Raw genomic sequence first — 23,959 nt, 5'->3', positions numbered from 1 at the left:
TTTCACCGAGAAGTGGCGCATATCAGAAATGCTGAGTTTTATGAATTAGCATCAATTGTATAAACCTATGTACTCACCAGCCAGGTCAGGAAATCAGACATTCCCTTACACTCCTAGAGACAGAGTTTAACCCACTTTTCTCACCTGTGAGGCTTTCTACAGAATAATAAACCCTGAAACTGATGGATGGAGCAAAGCTTCCATTCCAGCCATCCCTGACTGTTATGCTTTAAGTTGTCTCTGAGATACACAGAAGGGAGTTCAGATCTCCTTCTGGGTTTCTCTGCTTGTCTTTCAACATAGCCAGTATGCATTACAGGAGTTAGCAAATAAGGAAGAGCTCATATCTACTCTTGGTGGGCACATTCCCTTCTTTTCAGAAGCCAACGGGCAAGTGAAAATAAGGAAAGGTAGCTTAAGCCTCGTGAAAGAGAACTGGTTCCTACTGCACATGGGCCATCGCCTATCAAACCCTTTTGTCTCACTCTACCTGTTTCACCTGGACATTCTGTCTCCTTGCAGAATACTTCCAGTCCCAGCTCTTATCGTTCTCTCCCAATCTGGATTACCACAATCCTGATATTCCTGAGTGGAGGCAAGACATTGGCAATGTTATAAAGCGAGCTCTGGTTAAGGTAAGTTGGCTGTATCTTTGGTTCTTTGGGGCAAAGAAAAGAAATCAATGGCAGGACCAAGAATCAAAATTCTATTCCATAGAGAGATAAGGATTATTTCTCTATATACAGAGAGAGATGAAGAAAAGCCATACCCGGGTAAGGAGGAAAAATAGAGGAGATACGAGAGAAGAAAGCTGGGGATGGAATAGAGGCTAGTCTAGTGTTTGAAGATGGAAATTGGCTCAGTGTTTGTCCCAAGTATTTCTGAGACAGAGTCTTGACACCCTTAATGGAAAGTGGACAAACCACTTTATGAACCTCCACTAATTTTATACATTTACCTACGATTTGCCCATGACTAACCCATTCTTAGATATTTAAGTTCACTAGTCTACCATTGGCCATTCAGCTAAGAAACAGAGTACTCCACCAGGGAAATACAGTTATAGATTTCAGTCAAACTCATATTTTTTTTGGTGAAAGTAAAAATTTCATCAACAAGTCTCAGAGATGTGAACTAGGATACACTGAGTAAAGCAGTTACTTTATTTGGAGAAGTAAGTCTAATGTGCAATTAGTTCTATGGTATAGAGGCATAGCCAGCATCTCCAAAAAGCACAGAAAATGTGTGACTCCCCTGTCCTGGGGATTGCAACTTTGACCCAGATATGCAGTTAAATACATATTTCCTGAACTATTGGGATGATTCTGGAGAGGATATTTGAATTGTATTTTCAAGGATATATGTCATTTAACAGGGAAGAATTTGTATCTTTCAGATAAAATGAACAGTACATGCAAAGTCAATTCCTGCTAGAAGTGCTCAGCATTGTGCAGAAGTGACAGAGATCAATGTGGTCAATCTCTACCTGATAGGAGAGTGGATAACAATGGCCTGGAGTGACTAAGTCATAGTGTGAAGAATCACGGGTGCTAAGTTATAGGCATCAGAGGATGTGAAAAGTATGATGTTTTCTTTAAATAAGGAGATTCTGTCAATAAATATATAGGAGGCACCTATTGTGGTGGCAATGCAAAGGAAAGAGTGCTCGGGTAAGAAGGACAGTGTGGGGATGATTTCAAACAAATGCAGAGGTTGTATAGACCAAGAACAATTACCTCACAAAGATAAAGGAACCAAGTGTTCATTAAGGCGATGAAAAAGAAAAATTCTAGGAATGTATTGGTAAGAGGGAAGGGAAAGAGTTGTAGTCCAAACAATAGATAGGAGTTGCCCTTGCCATTAACTGCTTGAGGACAATGTAGAAGAAAATCTACTTGGGGAATGGTAATGGGTTATGATCTTTCGTTGTGAGTTTGGATGACAGGAGAAATGACTGCATGAGCACGACCAGTTGGGAAGGTAGATCTGAAGGCCAAGCAGAGGTTCAGGACCAAGCAGCAATGTCATTCCAATGCTGTATGGAGATCATGAGTCTTGCTTGGGAGGAACATGGAAGCAGGGAACCAAGATTTCTAATATGCTTCTGAGCACAAGGGGAAAACCCAGCAAAAGATAAGGAAAAGGAGCTGACAGAAGTAGAATAAGTAAGTGTGGATGACAGAGGGAAATTCCTATAAACAGTATCTCAAGGGAACTCAGGCCTTCTCTAAAGGAATTACTCATAGAAGGAGATAAGAATAAGACAGCTTCTTTATTCTGTCCAGCTGCTATAGAATGAATGACATAAATGACAAAAATTTATCTCTTGAAATTCTCCATTCTAGAAAGTTTAAGACCAAGGTATTGATAAGAGCATGACCCACAAATGGCATTTCCTCACTTTGTGTTCACATGGTGGAAAGAGGATGAAGTGGTTATCTAGAATTACTAATAAAGGTACTGATCTCTGTCATGAGTGTCCTCCCCTTAGGACCTAATCACCTTCCCCAAGTCCTTCTGTCCAGAACTATCACACTGTTGATGAAGCTTCAAACATAAACAGTAGGGGAAGCACAAGTACCCAGACCATAGCATGCATCCGTGTTATGCCATCCAGGATGGGGTCACATTGTACATGCTTGTAGTTATTAAACACTTCAAAGATTTTGAAGAAACCATTTGGAGATGGTGTGTCTATTAGTGCCCAGGCCTTAAATATTCAAGAGGTCAGTTACCTAATCATATGTCCCTGTAGACAGGAATACGTGTATACAGATGCACAGCTTCAGGGCCCTTCTATGACCCCTGACTGATCCTTTCTGAGATGGATCAAGGAGGATCACACCAGCCAAGGTACTGACAAGTTTGCCTCTGCTCTGTTGGGTAACCCTTAGTACTTTGTACTCTTCTCTAGGCTGGTACTTGTTATCTCTGACTGGTGAAGAGAAGGTCTTCCTGCCCTCTGCAATAAGAGTGTGTAACTTTCAGATATTTGGTGGTCATGCCTGACCATAAAATACTGATACATTGGCAAACTACCTTGGGACTTCACGACAATGCTTTTGTGGTTAGATTTCTTCTTAAACTTGATTACAGCTTTTGCCTTTCATTCTGGCTCTTTTTCGTTTATAGCAACCCTGAGAGTTAGCTCCAATCATTAAGACTAGTTCTACATAGGAATCAGAGCTTAGCAAATAGGAAACAATCTACCCTTATGCCTCTATTCAATTCAGCAAGCATTCGTTGGTTCATTGAGTTTCTGCCATGCCAAGCAACTTTGGAATAGTGAAGTATCCTCAAAGATTTCCAGGAATGCCTGGGCAAGCAATCAGTCAGAACCTGTCAGGAAAAGACTGTAACTAAAATATTCAATTGTAGGCAACAGTGGACATGATCAGTGTCCCAAAAGTCTGGTGGCCATGGTGATTTGAATGACCTGGGGGAGATCGTTGCAGGCAGATGGCCACAGGAGAGTCCTTTGAGTGAGGTGGTATTTCAGCTGAAACACACACCCTCTGTTACATTTATATTGAGAGAACAGGCATTCTTCTGAATCAAAGACTATCAGTATACACAGGAAGGAATAATCTATAGGAAAATTCAGTTCACTCTAATTCATTTTTTTTCAAGCAAGTTTGCCTCTTTTAAATTTTTAATCACAGAATTCAATAAAATCACACACTCAAGAATAGAATAATTCACTCATAATCCCATCTTAACATTTAGCATTTTACTCTTACATACATTTACATTTTTATAAACCTGTAAGATGAGCATGCAACCATCTTAAGTATCCACATGACCTCATAGTGCTCAACATCATCTTCAACCTAGAATATTATTTTCCATATGATTATTCCAGTATTTTCTTAAGTTTTGGATGTTCAAGCTTTCCATTTATTCCTTATTCCAGATAATATTATGCTTCTCCCTATGAATTTTTTTTTCAGACACCCTGAATAATTTCTTCAGGACTGAACACCATGTTACAGTTGCATTCTGAAGACTATGAACATTATTATGCCCTGAAATAGATTCTTTGGGGAAGCAAATTGATGATGGGTATCAATTCCTTTCCATGTTGCAACCCCAGAGAACTGTTCTTCCACCGAAGCCACACCGATTAAACTGAAAACACTCTGACTTTAATGGAGAAAACAAGTGCTTTTCTGTTCTTATTTTCAATGTGAGCCCTCCACCCCAACCCCGTGTTTCTTTATAACTGCTTCCTCCTCATTTGGAGCCAGGCTATTCAGTTTTGAGCCACTTATCTAGTTCTCTTAATGAAAAGAAAAGTAGAAAATACAAGAAGAACTCTCATAAATGCTTCCCACAAATACCATTTCAGAAATCATTTGGCATACTCTCTGAGTTCCAGTGGAAATGGACATGAGAGTAGAGAAGGTAGTGGTGTGTTACCTAGCAGCTTGCAGGGGAAACGGACGAGCAGCCCGGGTGTATACTGCAGCCTGGCTCTGAAAGAGTATGTTTTTAAAACCTCTCTCAGGCCTTATGGCTGTGAAGACTCTGCTCCTGGCTGTTGATCTATGGAAGACTGGCACTTGAGGCCTAACTCTTTGCTCTAAATATTTTGCAGGTGACCAGTGTCCCAGAAGATCAGATCCTCGTGGCTGTGTTCCCGGGTCTCCCCACTTCAGCAGAGCTTTTCATCCTCCCGCCCAAGAACTTGACGGAGAGGAGGAAAGGCCACGAAGGGGATCTAGAACAGGTAAATGAAACTCTCACCTGGGACACCTGCCAACACACCAGACCCTGAGTTTATATAAAGTTGTTTCTCGTAGAAGAGCAAGAGTAGTCTACACGCAGTCTGCCAGTGGCTCCTGACCCAACATCCGGGATCTTGACCAATTGTCAGCCCTATGCAGAATAAGCAAGGACCTTGCTCATGCCCCACACCCCCATTGGCTTCTTCTTGTAGGAGAGAGGGAGGGTGAAAGAGACTGATATCAATACTGAGGCAGAGGCATGCAGGCGTGTGCACACTGGTGTTTGCCTATCTGTTTATGGGAATGAGGTCTTTAAACTGCATGGACCCTAGAGATGCTGGTCAGTTAATGTTTCTGGAGAGGAAACAAATTGCTTTTAGATACTTTTCCTTGGAGAGAGATGGATCATCTCCTTTTGCATTGATGAAAGGAGCAGTATTTTCAAAGTGGAATGTGACTGGCTGTCATTGTTGGACACATGGATCATGTGATCATCACACAGTTCCAGAAGCACATTGGCACCAGTCTGCTGTTTCTCCCAATCACTTCCACTGGGGTGTTGCTGACTGAATGCTGTGTCACCATCTCCCATCTTCTCACGATGCTAAGTCGGGAGAAGTGGGAATATAAAGGGACAAAGCTGTGGAAAGGCTATGTGATTGGAACACATTTGCCCTCCTATGTGGAGTAACCATTCCACAGACTCCTGCATCCTTCTGTTCTCACCTGACCTGGATGACACCCATCCACAGTGCTCAGACAGAACCACTGGTGTCCTTTTCTCTAGACGGGAGGAATTCTTCTCATCACAGGGGTGCATGTTGAAGTCATTCAAAAATAAATTCATCTTCCCGGTGCACACATCACTTATCTAAGCCTTCATTATTCTGAAATAGCAAGTAGCAAGCATGAACTATATTTGGAAGCTAGACTATCCATCCATCTAGATAAACAGGTAATTACAGTGATGGATAGCAGCTGTGATACTGAGGTATGTACAGCCAGATAAGACTTGGGGACAACAGCCTAAGTGAGCCTTAGCTTTCATGTGGGAATCAGAGAATGATTAAATCAATGTTATGTGTTCTGAGGCTGGCTGTGGAAAAAGGAAAGAGGAAAAATTATCCCATAAAAGGAGTCAGCCTGTACTTTGATGTTTGCCTCCCATTGTCTGTGGAACAGAATATGCAGAGGTTTTGGAAGGGGATCGGCATGCGCTTTGATCTTTGCAGGGGCCTCTGTACACAGTGTGCTACCTGATCAGATTAAAAAACTGATGATGAGTTGACATTCTCTCATTGAACCCACAACAGGCCTCTGGTTATAAAGGCAGGGATGAAAGAGCTCTAAGCTAGAAGTTGAATGAAATGCTATGCTCTCATTCACTGGAAGCTTGGGAAAGCTGTGCTTTCTTTTTTTGACACACCTCTTTCCGTCTTCCACTTGTGGCTTTCACAAAGCCATGTAGGATGTGAGAATCAACTTGATAAAGATGTCTAAAGATGTCCATGTCCCTTGAATGACTTTGGGGTTTTTGTTGGTTTGTTTGTTTGTTGTTGTTTTGCCAGTTGACTTGTAAGGGAGCAAAATCACTTGCCATGTCTACCTATAAACCTTTTTGTTTTACAGATTGTAGAGACACTATTTAATGCACTCAACCAAAACTTGGTACAGTTTGAGCTGAAGCCAGGGGTCCAGGTCATTGTATATGTCACTCAGCTGACATTAGGTGAGTGCTTGCTGGGAATCAGCAGATGTGAGGATTATTTTGATCTGAAAATGGAAGGAATAATCTCTAAGACCTTTTCCGTAGATGATGCAATATCTAAGCTTATCTGTATCATAATGACTGGCAGTATCTTGGTAGGTACCACATGAAGACTTTCTTATAAGTGGCTTTATCATTGAATCCTGCATAATATTTGGAGATAATGCCCTGTTTCTTTTACATTTGAGGTGGTTGGGTTATAAGATTGGGCTCTTCAAAAGTCTTTGATTCTATGAGTCTTTGTTAGAGGTCATCTTGGGAAACTTTAAGATCCCATTCCATCTCCAGTATGTGAGTTCATATGGGAAGAGGGACCAGATAGCTGTCGCTGGGTGCCTTACAAAAGGAATAAAAATGGCATGTCCCATTGGCCATTGATGTGGAGATGCTGAGAGTCTGCTTGTTGGGTGGGTCTTTCTGAATCAGAATTTTCTTGTAATGAGTTCCTAAAGTTCAATGCCTAGAGGGCTTATACCAGCAGAGTGTAGTAGAGGGCAAGTAAAAGAGTTTAAAACTGTATTTGGGGATAACCCAAAGTCATTCCTGTGCTGCCACACTGAAGATTAAGGAGATCAAGACCTTAATCCCTCAGCTAGTCACATGTCCCTAATAAACCCTGCCAGCAAGTGTTCCAGATACAAAAGAAGAGCTTAGGTTTCCATGAAAGTTTAGAACAACTCTTCTCATTATCAAAGCAAAGCTTCTCATATTCTGGTAGCATACCGGCCTTTGGAGACTGGAAATCAGGGTGAATACTGTCAGCCTCCATTCTCCAACCTCTCCACCCTCAGCTCCAGCTTCATAGTGAGCATATCTCTTCTTCCCTCCTAGCTCCACTGGTGGACTCCAGCGCTGGGCATAGCAGCTCCGCCATGCTCATGCTCTTGTCAGTGGTTTTTGTTGGCTTGGCTGTGTTTTTGATCTACAAATTTAAAAGGTAAGTGGTATTGTCAATCAGATTGTATCTCCAGGCAAGGTTCATCGCAGGTGACTCTTCTTATGACCTGTGATTCTCAGCTCATCTACAATGTCATCTTCATTTGTCTTGGAACTCTCCTGGGAAGAATTTGAAGTAGGGACTCAACCCTCCCTCCTGCCTCTAGGTTAATGGAGTATCCCTCCATGGGAAATGTGCTCTCAGAGTCCTTTTGTGCACTAGGGATACATCCTGGTTGGGGTCAGTCTTGTAGGTCCCTGGACATTTCTCTAGAGTCAATTTTCTCTTCAAATCTATAATGGATCCCTCTTTCATGGTCTCTCTCTCTTTTTTTTCTCTCTCATCTATTCCTCCCCTGACTCAGTCTTCCTAGTCCCACGTGCTTTCCTCTCCTTCCCTTCTCTTTCTCCTAGCTCCCTCTCAACTCACTGCCCCCTCCATTCCTCCCAGTATGCTCAGGGGATCTTTTTCCTTTTCCCTTCTATGATGGACCTTGAATGAATCTCTTAGATTCCTCCTTGTATCCTAGTTTCTCTGGTGGTGTGAATTATAGGCTGGTGATCCTTTGCTCTATGTCGAAAATCTGGAAAGCATCACCCTCCCTATGGAGTCAAGGGAAAGATGGGATGGGGGGGTGGTTGGGGGGTAAGGGAGGATAGGAGAAAGGGAGGGAGGAAGAGGGAACTGGGATCGATATGTAAAATAAGAAACATAAATTAATTCTAAAGAAAAGAAAAGATAAAAGAAACTCTCCTTTGTGCTGGAGAAAATCAGGAGTGGCTGAAGTTCAGGGAATGAAGGTGAGAATATGACATATATTCATTTTCTAGGTTTAATAGATTAAGAATATAAGAATTAGTTTTGAAATCTATTTATTCTCCTTAATAGATGTATGAGAGAATTTCCAAGCACCTGTGTGAAGTAAATTGTCAGATATTCCTGAAGGGTTTTCAGCCAGGTGGTGGTGGTGCACGCATTTAATCCCAGCAGAGGCAGGCAGATCTCTGAGTTCGAGGTCAGCCTGGTCTACAAGAGCTAGTGTCAGGACAGGATCCAAAAGCCATAGAGAAACACTGTCTCCAAAACAAAACAAAACAAAACAAAACAAAAAAAAAAAAGGTTTTCATATTGACCAACATCCATGCAGGGTAGTTAAACAGAGAAAAGTCTTAATTTTCAACGAATACACACAAATACACTCAGGTGTATGTATACATATGTTTCTTTATCTCTTAGTGGTGCTATCTAGTATCTCTGTTTAAATGTGCATGCTAGGTAATGAACATACATCTCAATTTCTAAAATATTTATCTAGCTCAATGCCCTGGGTACGATCCGGACTGCCATAAAACCCATGATTTACATGGTGCATTATTAAAGTCCCAGCACTTGAAACTGGAGCCAGGAGGATCAGAAGTTTGAGATTAACTTCTACTACACAATAAATTTGAGGCCACCCTGGGCTATATGAGACTATAGTTCGCCTTTTTATAAAAGAAATAATGCAGTGTTACATTTTCTATATTGGTCCTGTTTCCTTCTTTTACTAGTTTGAAAAGAAACTCTTCAGGCAAAGAATACCCCACGTGTGTTCAGAAACTATTTTTGAAGGCCCCAGGGAGGGTGGTGTAATATTAATAAAAAGAATGAAGTAGAAATGAACAATTATGCACTAGTGTTCAAATTAGGAAACCTCCCAAGAGATTTTATGACTTGGAATATAAACTGTGAAATCACATGGACTCAGATTCACTTCTAGCATTTATACTCTTGGGCAACTGTATTTATGTCTATAAGCCTTCATTTCCTCATTTGTGAGTGGTGGGAAACAATAATATCTTATGGTTTTACTGTGGGAATTAAACATTTTAGCAGCTGTGGCTGCCATATACTGAGTAGTCAAGAAAACTTGGTAAGACTGAATATCAACAATAACAAAGAACCAGAGACTGTGTGTTCCAATGATGCAGTGGGCCATAAACTGACTCATACCATAATAGGCTCTCAAAAATTATAATACAGAGTCATACTTTTGGGGAAGCCTGAGTAAAATGAAAATAACATTATTATTTATGTGAGTTTTAAAGCATATTATCTTAGTCTAGGAGTGTTTCCAGGCCCTGGAGATAATCTTTATGGATTGTAGAGGAGGTGGGTGGTGGGTGGTTTTATTCTTCTCACCCCATTATTCTCTTTCCCAGTGAGCATTTCAATTGCTTAGAAATGTCCTTTTTTATTTAATATAAAATGCACTGTTAGTCACAAGGGCAAGAATCTCTCAACTTTTCCCCACGTTCACTGGAAAGGACAGGCTAGTTTTACTTCCTGGTGGACTTATAAATCTGAATAGGAATTCACGTGCTTTGGGATCAAGATGGGCTAATCCATCTTGTTTGCTTTGAATAGGGAAAAACCCTTCAGGTATAATCAAGGGGGAAAAATTAATAAGAAAATAAAATACCATTTTATGAGTGTACTTCAATTATATACAAAATAGAATGTCAGTCATCCAAGTATTTGTTCATGAGAATTTCTGAGTTGTAAGGAATGTAAAGAATGGGGGGGGGGTGAATGTATACTACTGTTTCTAGCATTCTTTCTAGCATTCCATTTCATGGTGGATGAGGATGAAGGCCAATAGAAATCCTGCAAGAAGCAATTCTGTTTATCACACATCTTCAAATTAAAGCAGAATATCTTGTGACTTAGATCTTTCCTCTTGATGTATGAAGATGGATAAACTCCCTAGGCAGCCAACTTCTTTCTTTCTATAGACAACTCTAACTTTGTAGACTTTCATACATGAATCCCCTTAGATAATGACATCTCAGAATTATTCTACTCTGTAGTTCTCAATTATCAGCCAGAACTTTCTTTCCCTGACAGTGGGTAAGTGCCTATCAAACCAGATAAACAGCATTAAGCCAAAAGTTAACCTTTATTTTCCTAGCCCAAATTCCTGTTCCATGCTTTCCTCCCAATGCTCCAGGCCTTTGTTTGATACTCAGCTGAATTTTCTTATATTTATCTGGCCTTTTCTTTCCTTCTCATCTTGTAGAATCCCAGTGGTAGCTCTGCAGGTTATGCCAGCTAGCAAGCAAGCAAAGGTCAGACAGCATCCTGGATCGCTCAGTCTCCTGTCTTGTTCATTACCATCCAGTAGCATTTCTATAAGAGTGAGCATGCATCCTGATCTATAGTGATATGGTAGCAAAGTTTTCTTTTGATATGACTACCAGGACAAGCTAATTTAAATGTGCATTCATCTAACAAATACATAGTGAGTTCCTACTATGTTCTATGCCCTGAAAATTACCCAACATAGTTAATTAAGAAAAGGGAGTGAAGTAAGATTCCCAAACATCCTACAAGTAAATATCACCCTGTCTCTAACATCACATCTGCTTCATAGTGAATGTTGTTTCCAGATGCCTTAGCAATATAATTAAAAATCCTTGTGAAATGCTTTTACTTTCTAAAATATCCTCAACAAGACCTGCTCTCTGTCATTGTATATGTTTTTCTGGGTATTCAACAAAATGCTAGAGCCCTTATATTTCTTTCTCGTTTTTTAAAGTTGGGCTTTCATCATAGTTCAGAGTCTGCTTTTTTCATAGTTGGAGCAAATTAATATAAAATGCACCTGATTTTGTTGCTTGCCTGCTTTTTTCGGATGCTTGCACTCTCCCATCTTATTGCTCTTATTTAAACCTATATGGATATGTGGCCCAAGACATGTTCCCTCAGGCTCTTTATGAAATTACAGAGCTCAGGCTTGACTGACATCTTCCAAAGTTCCACAAGTGGATGTGCTAAGCAAGGGAAAGCAACTTGACAGCTTTTTATAATGTTACAGATTGTGATGTTAAAGTCAGTCTCTTCCAGTCATTTATTGAAGATGAAAACATGTTCGCTTTCAGGGCCTGAAATAAAGTGAGCAGTCATGGTAAGACTTAATAAGTACAAACAATCACAGGTGTCTTTATCCAAACAGGACAGATAGATAATAAATTGGATGACCAGGAATGGTTTGACTGCCCCCAGACCTAGTAGATATTAATATTACACTTGAACTTAGCGTTCATAAGCAATTGTAGTTTTGTAATTAGAAAAAAAATTTAATTTATTAAACTATATCTGTGTTTACCTAAAAATCAAAGTAAGGGCCAACTCAGTCTGTCATCTCATCTATCTATCTGTCTTCCCATCTATCCATCCATCTATCTATCTACCTATCATTTATACCACCTATTATTATCTGTCTGATTATTTATCTAATATATCTGGCTATTAGTCCCTTTTGTATCACCTATTATAATTATAATCTGTTTTTCTATTCTACCAGTCTATCATCATCATCTATCTAATTACCCTTTTCTTTATATTTTCTTTTTTTCCTTTATTTCAGTATTGTCTTAAACATGATATATATCTGAGAATGACCTGAACTGATCCTCCTGTATCTCTTAAGTGCTATAATTACTGGCATTCATGTGAGATGCTGGGGATTGAGCCCATAGCTCAGTGCATGCTATACAAGCCCTTTCTATCAACTGAGTTGATACTACAACCCCTGAATTTTCAATTCTGTACATTCATAGAGTGTGTAGGTTTTCCCCTCCCACATCATGCCCATTTAAGGTATCATAAATTGGGTCACGTTGGTGTAGACCAGTAGGAAACATGAGAACACAGTCTTTCATGTATGGAAAGAAACCAAGACATGAAAATTGAGCGTAGAGGAAAGGTAGAGACAAGCATGTGTTTAAAACCCATTTTCAGTGTTTTCTTTTAGAGTTATCCTGGAAAACTTCATTAAATATTTTACTTCATTTGGGGTTAGAATAGAATGAGGAAGATATAAGCATGGTGATCCTACTGATTTAAACTATGACAGGAGAGAAATGCACTTTTAAGAATACATGGAATACACTGGGTTGAAGTAGACATTATAAAACAATTACTGACTTTAAATCATTTTAGAATTTAGTTCTACATTCCCATCACTCAATGAGGTAAGAAAAATATCATCTGGATATGATATGTCAACATAAAAATATAGCCTTTATATTGAAAATCAGTCTAACAAATTCATAGAACACAGGCTTTGAATTTTTTTTTATCCATTCAACAAACACCTAATATATGCAACTATGGGCTATACAGCTGTGAACATAGAACACTTAGACCTTGCCCATATGGAGCTTTTAGTCTAGTGAGAATGACAGAAAAACAACTCAATGAACATCAGCTACCGTATTAACCTAAGCCTTTACCTTCTTAGTGTTTATAGACTTTGTCTTACAATTACACATTAAACTAGAAGAGATCAGGGATCAGAGGAACCTTCAGAAGTGATACATGAGTCAAATTCTGAAGGACAGGGATAAAACATCACCATGAGAACCATAGGCCTCTTACACAGATAGAGGGACTAGTGGATTCAATGTCAAGTCCCCAGGGGGAACAGTCTTGTGTGTAGATTCAATGTTCAGCTTGATAGGCACCCAGTGGCACTGCAATCAGACATTCCTGAGAATGTAGCAAAAGGTAGATCTCAAATCCAACCAGTTTGGATTCATGAGTCACAAGTCACATTGAACTACAGACCATGCTTGAAAGCTATCCACATAAGTGTATGGAGAGCACTAGATTTTAGGCCTGGGAAGGAGCCTGTTGAGACTTGAAAGTTGGGTAGGAGTCACGCTGGCAAGGGTCAGGGAAGAAGTAGGTCTTATTGAGATCTCAGTATGAACTTGCTTTCTTCCAACCCTTGTGTCTCCAAACCTGCACCTTTTGTCATTCGGGGAATTTATTTGTCCTTTCTTAATCCTTTCCTTAATATACTCTCACTCCTAAAACGGAGCTACCATTATTCCCATAAAGCAGAGAAGGACGCTATCAAAATACTTTATATTTTTGACCCAAGTTTGTTCCTCTAAGAAGTGTAACCATGGCTATGAGTCTGTTATTTCGGTTTGCTTATAAAACAAGGAATAACAATGGCATGCATACCAATTTAGTGAAAGATGCCATTTGAGTCTCATAAGACCCAAAGTCCAGCTCATTTCCAAGTGTAGTAACAGGTAATCATTTTCTGCCCTTACTGAGTAACTGGTCAACATCATTGCTCCCTTTAAAGGAAGTTCTGCAGGTTCAATCTCACCTGTGCATCTTGGTCTCCCATTAGCCTTGTGTCCTTGGCCTCAGTGTCTCTGGGTGGCTAGGTCTTTCCCCTGACACTGGCTGACCCTGTTCCGACGTTTCTTACTGTTTACAACAGGCATACCCTTTGCTCTCACTTTGATTTTGTTCCTACCTCGTGTAGAAAAATCCCCTGGATTAACATCTATGCCCAAGTCCAACATGACAAGGAACAGGAGATGATTGGGTCAGTGAGCCAAAGCGAAAACGCCCCCAAAATCACACTCAGTGATTTCACTGAACCAGAGGAGCTGCTGGACAAAGAGCTGGATACGCGGGTCATAGGTAGGTGTGCCTGTGCCCCATGCTCAGAGCCCTGTGTCCTCCAAATATCTGTCATTAGCTGGCACTGCATGTGCCACCAGACAGTCCTGGACTGCAAGGCTGGAGAAAGCACTGGTTACATTGATATAATCATGTTTTAAAATCCATTTCCCAGCTCTAGCCACATGAAATTGACACAGTATGCATTTTTTTTCCATTAGTATTTAACAAAGATTGGAAACAAGGGTGTCCCAGTGGAGGATGAAGTCCATTAGTATTGGGATATTTTTTTTCCTTTTTAAACCTATAAACCCAAAGCTGACCTTAACAATATGTACATGAATGCATAATGAAATATGGACTGTTTCCCTTGGCCAATCCGCAAACGTTGTGTGTGCTCAGTATCATACATTCCTAAACTGTGAAATAGTACCAGGATTCTATCAGTCTCTCATATACTGTCTGGAAATCTGCTCTGAAATTGTCTCCCTCATTAAATGATGCTATGAGTTAGCTCAGTGTCTACTACGTGCTAGTTAGTGCTGTCATGAACAGCACAGTGTAAAATGACTATCAACCTGTTGCTCCTACCTATATTCTATTATGGGAGATAGATGAGAAGCTTGTGAACTGGGAGGAATATCCAGATGCTCTACTTAGTTAAAACATATTACAACCTGTTGCAGGCAATTTGGTATTTGGCAGTGAATAAAGCAAAGACTCGGTGGTCCTGTGGAACTCACCTCTGTTTCTCCTCTGCCTTTCCCCACTGCAGGAGGCATTGCCACCATTGCCAACAGCGAGAGCACAAAGGAGATCCCCAACTGTACTAGTGTGTAACCAAGAAGCCACATGGTCAACCACCCTCCTGACTTTTTATTTTTGATGACGATTATTACTGTGATTATGGAAAAATGAAAATGTCTTTTTTTACCTTTTGTTTACCAAGAGTCCCTTCATAAATAGAAGTTGGGTAATGAGCTTTGGTAGGAAACCAAGGCATCCTTAGTTGATCACAATGGGATGAAGAAATACATGGTTATGTCTGTGTTATGGATGCATCTTTCCACAGGCTCCTTGCTTTACTCTCCTGTTGGCAGAGCAAAGACCTTCTTGTGTCCTGTCCTTTTTTATTATTATTTTTTTTGAGTTGGGTTTTTGTTCATTTCTATTCCTTCTACCCCTGCCAACCCCACCACACACACACACACACATACACACACCATCCCCCAGTTCAGTTGCCGGAAGTAGGTTGAGGGGGGAGTGGGCGTAGCTGCCAAAGGCACGCACACCTTTCTGAAAGAGGCCCTGCCTCGTGCATGTCAATACTGAGGCTACAGATGGTGTATTGTATATAACTACAGTGTAAATAGCTTTTTATTTCCTAAGAAATAATTTAATGTTTAGTAAAAAAGAAAAGAGAAAAAAAGAAAGATGTGTGTGTTGGCTTATGCACTCACATTCAGAGCTGACCACGCCCCCCAGCCTGCTTGATGTGTTGGATTCTGGAAGCTCTCCAGCTGTCTGTCACACTCAACTCTTGCATCTCTGTCCACACCATAGCTGGTTTCTGCTTATGTAAATAAAGGGGGAGGGGGAGAGCTTCTTTGGGGCAATTGACAAAGGATAGACTCTAGTGATATCTGAGAACATGGGGATTGTTTTTCTTCCTAAGATAACATGGAAGATGTCACAAGGCCTAGTAGAGACTTCAAACTGAAACCCAGTTGGGGAGATAAGACTTTTTCTCAAAAAATAAAACAAGGATGCTATTCATCAGCCCTATAGAGCCGTACTCTCGAAAGAAGTGATTCTGAGGATCCTGGCGTCTCTGTCCTCTAATTGGATTCCAGGAATATGCGTGTTGCTCATGGTGAGTTTAAAGCTGTTCAGATCTCAGAACAGTCCCTGGGCACTGTATTAGTTCCAGAGAGCATCTACTGGAATGAAAAGAGTCAGAGAGGCTAGACTGGAGGTGCCGCTTGTGGAATCCCGAGTCTGTGCAAAGCCTGTAGGCCAAATAGAGGCCTAGCCTTTAATGATATTAGTCAGAAATATTAGCAAAGCTATGCTGTTTGCTTCTCAGATGTACACAGCAACTTCCTTAAAGTCAGACGTCTGCCTCCAGTTCCCTTAAGGTAGTTCTCGCCTCTGGGGTGAATGGCTTTCTAAGCCTGTATTCGCTTTCCCAGCCCCTCAGCCCCTCCACATGTGTAACATGCCAATTCTTTTCAGTAGGATCACTTTACACCATGCTGTAAGTGCTGTTTTTGTTTCCAGGCTCTGCCTGAGCACACTTGTTTCAAAGAATGATATACTGTATATATATATATATGGGAGGAAAGGCCACATTTTGTACCGATTAACCTTCACAGGATGCTGTTCATGTTCTTCTTTGTGAGACACAGGGAGAATGTGATATAGAAATCTAGCTGGCTACAGCATAGGTCAGTGTCAGCCATGTTTCTAAATATCTTTTCATTCCAAGGGTTAAACGGGGCATACAATTGCAATATGTGTACTAAACACTGGAATACAGTGCATGAGTCAAATCTATATATATATACAGTATATGTACATATACTGTTCTTGGTTTATTGTTCCATTTGAATATTTCTACTGTAAAAAAAAGACAGTGGTTTTGAAATTGTTGAAAATAAATGTATTTTTGTACATCAAAGCTACATACTTGGCTGAGAATTCTCTTTTTTAGTGAGTTTCTTTTTTGCCATCAGACAGTGCTGCAGTACTGTTATGTGGCCCCCTCCCCTGCAGATAAGGAAAGGCTCATTGGAACACATATGAATCGTTTGTTTGTGAGTCTTTGGGTAGACTGTGGTTTGGTGATCTCACAGGGCCCACTGGCTCTGTTGTACTTCTCTGGATATGGGCTTCAGGTGCTTTGAGTCTGCTTTGTAAGACAACTGCAAAATTCCCCACAAGACACACTGAAATGGTAAGCCCATTTACCCTTTTTATTAACCTGTTTACCTTTGCTCACATCACCAGGTTCAACATGAAGGCCTAAGGAAATGGACTCTTCCTCTTATGTCTGTAGTCACTACTAGATTATGTAGAGTGAGGTGTGGGCAAATATTGCCAGTACAGGGAGAGAATGCCCAACTTAGGATAATAGTAATTTGCCAGACATGTTTACTTTTCTATAGTCCTAGTGGAGCTTCTGTTAAATGGTCTATTTAAATCAGTATCCATGTTTGGTGTTCAAATGTGAATTCTCAAATCTTTGAGCAAAGAACTTGGTAACTGCAAGGACTTTGAATCTCAACTTTATTTCCAGTGAATAATTTATCTGGATCTGCTACTTGTCTTGTAGATATTATTCATATATTTTCCTGTTGCTGTGAAGAGACATCATGACCAACGCAAATTATAATAAAAAATTTAATTTGAACGTTCGTTCACAGCTTCTGAAGGTTAGAAACTATGACCCTCATGGCAAGGCAGTATGCCAGCAGGCAGGCAGGCAGGCAGGCAGGCAGGCAGACATGGTATTGTAGCAGAAACTAAGAGCTGACCTCCTACCTACAAGCATGAGACAGAAAGAGAGGATTTATATTCTGGCCCACAGCCATGGGGGAGAAAGAGCTAACTGGGAATAGAATTGGCTTATGAAACCCCAAAGCTCACCCTAGTGACACACCTCCTCCAACCAAACCCCACCTCCTAATCCTTCCCAAATAGATCCAGCAACTAAGCCCAAGCATTCAAATATATTAGCCTATGGAGGGCATTATCAATTGAACCACTGTATTTACAATCTCTTCAATCCACTCATTCCTCCTGCTATCAGTTTGGTGTGTAGCACTGATTTCACTCTGTCTTCTTTTGTCCTTGGATGGGTAGGTGACTCTCTTCTCCGCACTGGGTTATTAAGGGAATGTGAACTGTGATCTACATTATAGGATGTAAGTGGGATGTTTACAACTCTTTATTGAGTAAAGTATCTGATATATTTCCAAGGATCTCAGAAATCTAAGAAACCAGAAAGATCTGGCCTATAATTCATGTTTTGGAAAGTAATCAACTATTCTGGAATTGTGTGTGAAGATAAGGGATTAGGCAAATTGGTTTTCTTTTATTTGAATTTGTTTAGAAAGTATGTATAATTCTTGATATCATTAGTCATGAGTCATACTCATCTTTGCATTTGTTTGGTGCAGTCAGGGGAATTAAACCTAGAGCCTGACACTCCTATGCCAAATTGCATGTATGGCCCCATCAATTGTGAGTTTATATAGTTAGTTTCCTTCCTCAAATATCAAGAGTGTTCCTTAGGAATCTCCACAAGAAACAGTGGCCTTTTCAGTCTATCAGTTTATGACTCAAAGTGGTTATACTTGTTAAATGAATTTTGAATTCAGAACCTCTCCAATGGTATAAAGTATCTAAAATCCCCATTATTGAAAAAGTGCTGCTTCCCAATGGGCTGAATTCTCCTGTTTATTTTGTATCTGAGTTAATGAAGTTACCCCATTGACAATGAACCAAGGTGAAATAAAGACAGTGGAACACTTTGAGGCAGTCCAGCCATTGGGTTCAAGCCCTGACTAAAAACAGACTCTGTAATCACCATGAGCATGAGTCTATCAGATTTCCCAGTGGTAGACTGGGGGAAAGGGAGGAAGGCAGATTGCATGGTTGGCTTTATCTGTTTCTGTGCCCGGCTCTCAATGGGGAAGAATCTCTTTGTATTAAAGTGGAATTAGTCCACGCTGTTCTAGACTGAGTACTGAGCCCACCAAAGTGCTGAGGTGCTGGAGCTCTCAACTCCATCAGCAGACTCTCTCAAGGTTCTTGTATACATTGAAATGTTTGACTCACAGCTTTGTCTACTACTGAAATAGCTCAGAGATGGTATGGGTACGAGTCATGCCTCTTGGCTCACTTTAATCTACAGATGTGAAAACAGTTTCCAGATGTGCCCCTTTTCTGTCAGGAAAAAATAGAAATATTAAGAGTCATAAACTGGGTTATTTTCGGCAGTACCATTGCAAGTTAGTGTATCAGCAGATTATTCCTTACAAAGAACTTTGAACTACAGGTTAGAAGATCACCAATCCCCATCAGTTTATTCTAAACTATAAATCACACACACACACACACACACACACACACACACACACACACACACACCACTACATTCATTCCCTGGAACTGATGTGTTGATTCCCAGGAATGCAGAAAGCACATTTCCGATTTCTAAAGTGTTGCAATCTTGTAGGTGTGGGCATGCAAGAAGAACTCCTAGGACTCAAAGAGGATTATGACTCTCCTATTATTACACATAAAATCACAGCAGACTTAAATCCATGTCTCTTATGACAATGCGAAGTTAGATCGACCCCATAGGTCCTTGAATGCAAAACTGTATTTTCACTACTACAGCCTACCGATATTGCCTTACAGCCTGGTTATATAACACTGTGGCTTCCATGTTTACAATGTCCAGAGGGATTAGAATATAACTTCCTGGGTGTGTTCATTATTTAATAGCTTCAAGCATCCCTCATTCTGTTGCTTTGCTAACCCAGTTGTTTTGCAGCCTTTGGCCAGATGCCCTTGACCCCACCCCCACCCCCTCACTAAACTGAAATAAGGCTGTCCAACACACAGCCTGGTCCAAGCCTCATATGCTTGCTACATGCCTACATGACCCTGTTCATAGTGAAGCAGGCCAGAGAAACAACACATGCAATAGAAATGTCACATTCTGACACACACCAGATGCTGCCAAGTGCTCTTGTCTGTTTTTACAACATTGCCAAAGGGGACCAGAGGATGACTGCCCAAGGACCTATTCTATCTTTATGTCTCTTAAGTTCCCTCACCTAACTTTATTCTTGGAGAAGCAGAGTATTCTTGAAAACTCCCTGTGTTTTCAATCCATGTATCATGAGTAGATATACGTTCATTTTACAAGGGTAAAGGAATATTGGATTCAAAAAAGAAGGAAAAAAATTTCAATTTGGGCCAAATTCCCAAGAACACTAACTGTCCATGGAACTTAGAGATATTGCCTTTCAATTATCTAAGGCCCTTAGGGAAAAACTGACAAATACGGTCCAATTTCCCTGTTTTTCAATTGAAGATAAAGACATTGGTTTTACAAAGTTAGGACTTAGATTAGATAGTATAATATGGATAAGAACATATAAATAATGAATTGATTCTGAAAACTTCTATTGCCCTGTCCCCTTGTCTGTAACAGTTAAAAAAATTATCTAATCATCTTCTCAATTGGACTGTATGACAAGGGGGCAGGGTGGCAAATGGAATTATCTACAAAAACATTCTGGGCTGTCTCAAAAAATGAACAGAATTTTAAGATACATTCTCCCACACTGATCCCAAAAGTCCCTTTATTTTATCCTTTTCTTTCCTAATATAAATGGTCTTACTTTTCTTATACTATAAGGAAGAGGCTGGTGATGGGCTCCTTTCCCCCACGATACCAGGAATGTATGGCAGAAGGATAGTTCTGCCCAGATTCTGAAATATGCTAGGTCTTACCTTGTAGGTACACCCAGAGCCAGCCATACTAAAGAGATAAAAACAGCTTGGCATCGCTTGTTCATGTGTCTGAGCTCAGGCATTTATAATGTACTTTGCTTCTGATGGCTCACTTCTCATGCAATGCTCTTGTGACACTATGTACAGCCTCAAGTCCTGGGATCTCTCAAAGCCTAACAGCCACTGCTGTATGTTCCTCTTCACAAACTTTGAGAAATAGCCCAATGATTCCAGAATGCAGCAGATCATGTGATTGTATCTGTGATCTTTCATTTAGTCATAGTGCCTTTCCTTTAGCCATAGCTTGGAAGGAGTTGATCCAGCCTGTGCATAGACAATTATTTTCCAAGTGTCACCAAGAACAGGGAAAAGGATAATGACAGCCACACACACATCTTTCATTAATGCTTAATGTTTGGTTAGTGATGATGTTTGCAGCTATTAAAAATTAACCAGATAAGTTGGGACCCTCAGTGATTTGCTATCCAAGAAGCTTAGAGTCCAGTCCCACAGGAAGAAACTTCTGGAGCTGAAGAATATATGGTTCAAAGTGTCCCATTTAAGAAGGCCACTGGCTGTCAGGGAAGTCTTTTCATGAAGCAGGCCTGATTTCTCTTTTGGACCTCTCTCAGAAGATTAGGATGTGGTTTCTTATTCCATATCTCATCGGCAGATGGTTACTGCTGCCAGTGACCAGGAACTGGCTGAGGTGAGCATCCTGCTCAACTGGTGAGCAAGAGGAGAAAGGGAGCAGTCACAGAAACAGAGAGAGCAGAATTGTTCCTCTTATCCATGATTTGTCTCCTCTAGTTTCTGGGTAGAATCACCTGGGAAGCACACAATTGTCTCCATGAACAATGCACCTGTTCTTGGAGCACCAGAATAAATTCCTCATCCTGTCCTTCCAAAATCTTACGGTTCAATTAGAAGATTGCTGGTTTCTTCTATCAGCAGCTGGAACTATTCAAAGGAAGGGTACTGAGAAATAAAGTTAATCTTTGTCAATTAGAAAGCTCTACTTGACATATTCTCATTTCAACATGTCAATTTCAGATTCTCCTCTGTGAGGGAAAATTACAGATGCTCCCCAGATTTCTAATCTATTTATAATGGTAACAAGGCAACTGGAGGCAGTGTGTGCTCATCATGAGCTAATCATGCTCTGCTACGCCTTGTGCGTCCTAATTAGTGGTATGTTGGTTGCCTACTGATCAAGTTGGGAGACTCATCTAGGCAGTAAGCATAGGCAGGGTTATAAGAAAACAGAACTGAGCCCTGTGGAGCCTGGATATTGGCAGAGTTTCTAAGAACAGGTGGGCTTCACACCTTGCAAAGAAATGGATCTTTCTTAAATAAGCAGCCATCACTATCATCACTGATAACAGAAACATGGAAAGGGTCCAAACTCTCATCTCCTTTCCACACAGGAGCTACCACAGGGAAATGCCATCATTCCAAAATCTCTAGCATCACCCAAAAGAAAGGGGGGTGATTATACATACATACATACACACATACATACATACATACATACATACACACACACACACATATATGTATGTATATATATATACATATATATATGCACACACATATTTAACTACTCGTGTTAGTTCTTTCTGTGGAACTGGGGGTCAACATTGATGATCAAGACACATTTTTTTAATGATTTTTATTATCTTAAAGTACTATTTATTATCTAAACTGTGACACAGTTTAGGGTGAATGGAGCACTAGCAATATCTCCTTTGAGAAAAAAAATAACTATATAAATAAGGGTGTGCAAGCAGACATGATGCACAATCACCTTAATTTAGAATTCTTAGAAAGTGTCTGTCCAGCCAGAGATGGTACCTGTGTTCCTTTCATGTATCCTTAAATTATTTTTACCCTTTCAGATCATGGTCAATGGTTGATTATATAATTCCCCACATTGTGGAAATATGCTTTCTGCTCTGATGTCTTCTGGGGGCCCTTACTAAGACATGAGTGCCTACACAGGTCAGTGAGCAAAGCACCATAAAGTTTTAAACAAACATTGAAAACATTGTGTCTGTTCCTGTACTTGCTTTTAGAAAATAAACACCTACAAAGGGAGTTATTATAAAGATATTAGGGACCCATGGCAGTGAATCATGTCTGTAGAATGAAGCCTGGAAAGAGGCATGTGTGAAAGGAGATGTAAATTGGGAAGATCAGAACTATTTTCCTAACAGCATCTTATCAGAAGCTGCCTCCAAAATGAGGAGATGTCAATCATATCTTCTGATTTTATGTGGCTAATGATGAGGACTTCCAGAAAAGTTCTCCAACTGCTAATGTTTACGTACAAAGTCTGCACAGCAGTCCTTCAATGTTAGGAGCTAAATGTGTTTCCCAGAGTCCAGGTATGGAAGTTCTTAATCCCTGGTATGTCTGAGAAAGACTGTGTGTGAGGATTAGGTTTTTAAAGTGGTGACTAAGTTAAAATGAGTTGATGATGGGAGATGCGATTCTGTAAATATGTTTCTCATACTGGTTTAATGAATAAAGCTGTTGGCCAATAGGAAAGCTAGATAGGAGGGACTAGGAGACAAGGAGGAAAGAGGAAGTAGGAAGGAGGAGCCAAGATGGAGAGTCTGGAGAGAACAGAACCGCCATTCCTCCGGTCTCGGTAAGACCATTTGGAAATACATAGAAATGGGTTAATAATTAAGATAGAGCTAGCCAATAAGAAACTAGTAACTAGGACAACAGCATTGTATCAAATACAGAGTCTCTGTGTATTATTTGGGGCTGGCACGGCAGCGGGACAAGACCAGGCGGCTGTAGGAAAAAAACCCTATTCTTTACAAGTTGATATTGATATTGATGGTATATTTATAAGAAGGGAAAAGCTACTGAGGTAGTGTAGTGGGTAAAGGCACATGTTGTCAATCCAAAGGATCCATGTGGTAGAAGGGGAAAACTAGCTCCTGTAAGCCCATAAGTGGTGCTTTACCCATCCTATATGTGTCATGGGACTTGTGTACATACATACATACCGCTTTTACACACAACTATGCACACACAATACTATACACACAAGTAAGTTAATAAAGATATCACAAAGTTTTCAAAGAAGAGGACATTAAAATGTGACAAAGTGACAGCCACATGAAGGCATGGTGCATACATCCATCTGGTAATTTGAACTCAGACTTTTAAGTTATAGAAATATTACTAAAATAAGTATCTGTTGCTTGAGACATCCAATGCTTTGTTACACCATCATGCCGCCAAACTCAACACTGAGGGGAACGATTGGGCGCTACTTTAGGAGTAGAGATAAAAAGGCAGATGGATTGACTATATTTTAGATTATCTGAACAGGGTATATTTAACCTCTTCATCTCAATATCAACAAATAAATTATATGAGTAAGGTTATGAATGCCAAATGGATGCTGAAAGCTTCTTGTCTATTACATAAAACCCTTAAGAGATTTCAAAAATTACTCTCAAACATTCATGGGGACTAAAAGAATTCACAATCTGTCATTGTGCTAGG

The 23,959-nt window shown here is 40.2% G+C and overlaps 1 protein-coding gene across 1 annotated transcript in view; it reads left to right on the top strand.

Annotated features, from left to right (window-relative positions):
* The window catches only part of Sorcs3 (sortilin related VPS10 domain containing receptor 3), a 602,076-nt gene extending 587,285 nt beyond the window's left edge, over positions 1–14,791 (top strand). Inside the window, exons 22-27 of the mRNA XM_051199708.1 lie at positions 523–635; positions 4,598–4,729; positions 6,357–6,456; positions 7,327–7,432; positions 13,761–13,921; positions 14,676–14,791. Coding sequence (XP_051055665.1) covers positions 523–635; positions 4,598–4,729; positions 6,357–6,456; positions 7,327–7,432; positions 13,761–13,921; positions 14,676–14,740 — 677 coding nt within the window. The 3' untranslated portion in view covers positions 14,741–14,791. The remainder of the gene's footprint in view (positions 1–522; positions 636–4,597; positions 4,730–6,356; positions 6,457–7,326; positions 7,433–13,760; positions 13,922–14,675) is intronic.
* The last annotated feature ends 9,168 nt before the right edge of the window (positions 14,792–23,959 follow it).

This window comes from Phodopus roborovskii, unplaced genomic scaffold, assembly GCF_943737965.1.
Source record: "Phodopus roborovskii unplaced genomic scaffold, PHOROB, whole genome shotgun sequence".
Taxonomy (NCBI): Eukaryota; Metazoa; Chordata; class Mammalia; order Rodentia; family Cricetidae; genus Phodopus; species Phodopus roborovskii.
Note: the sequence above shows the minus strand (reverse complement) of the source record. Positions and strands in the feature narration are given on the sequence as shown.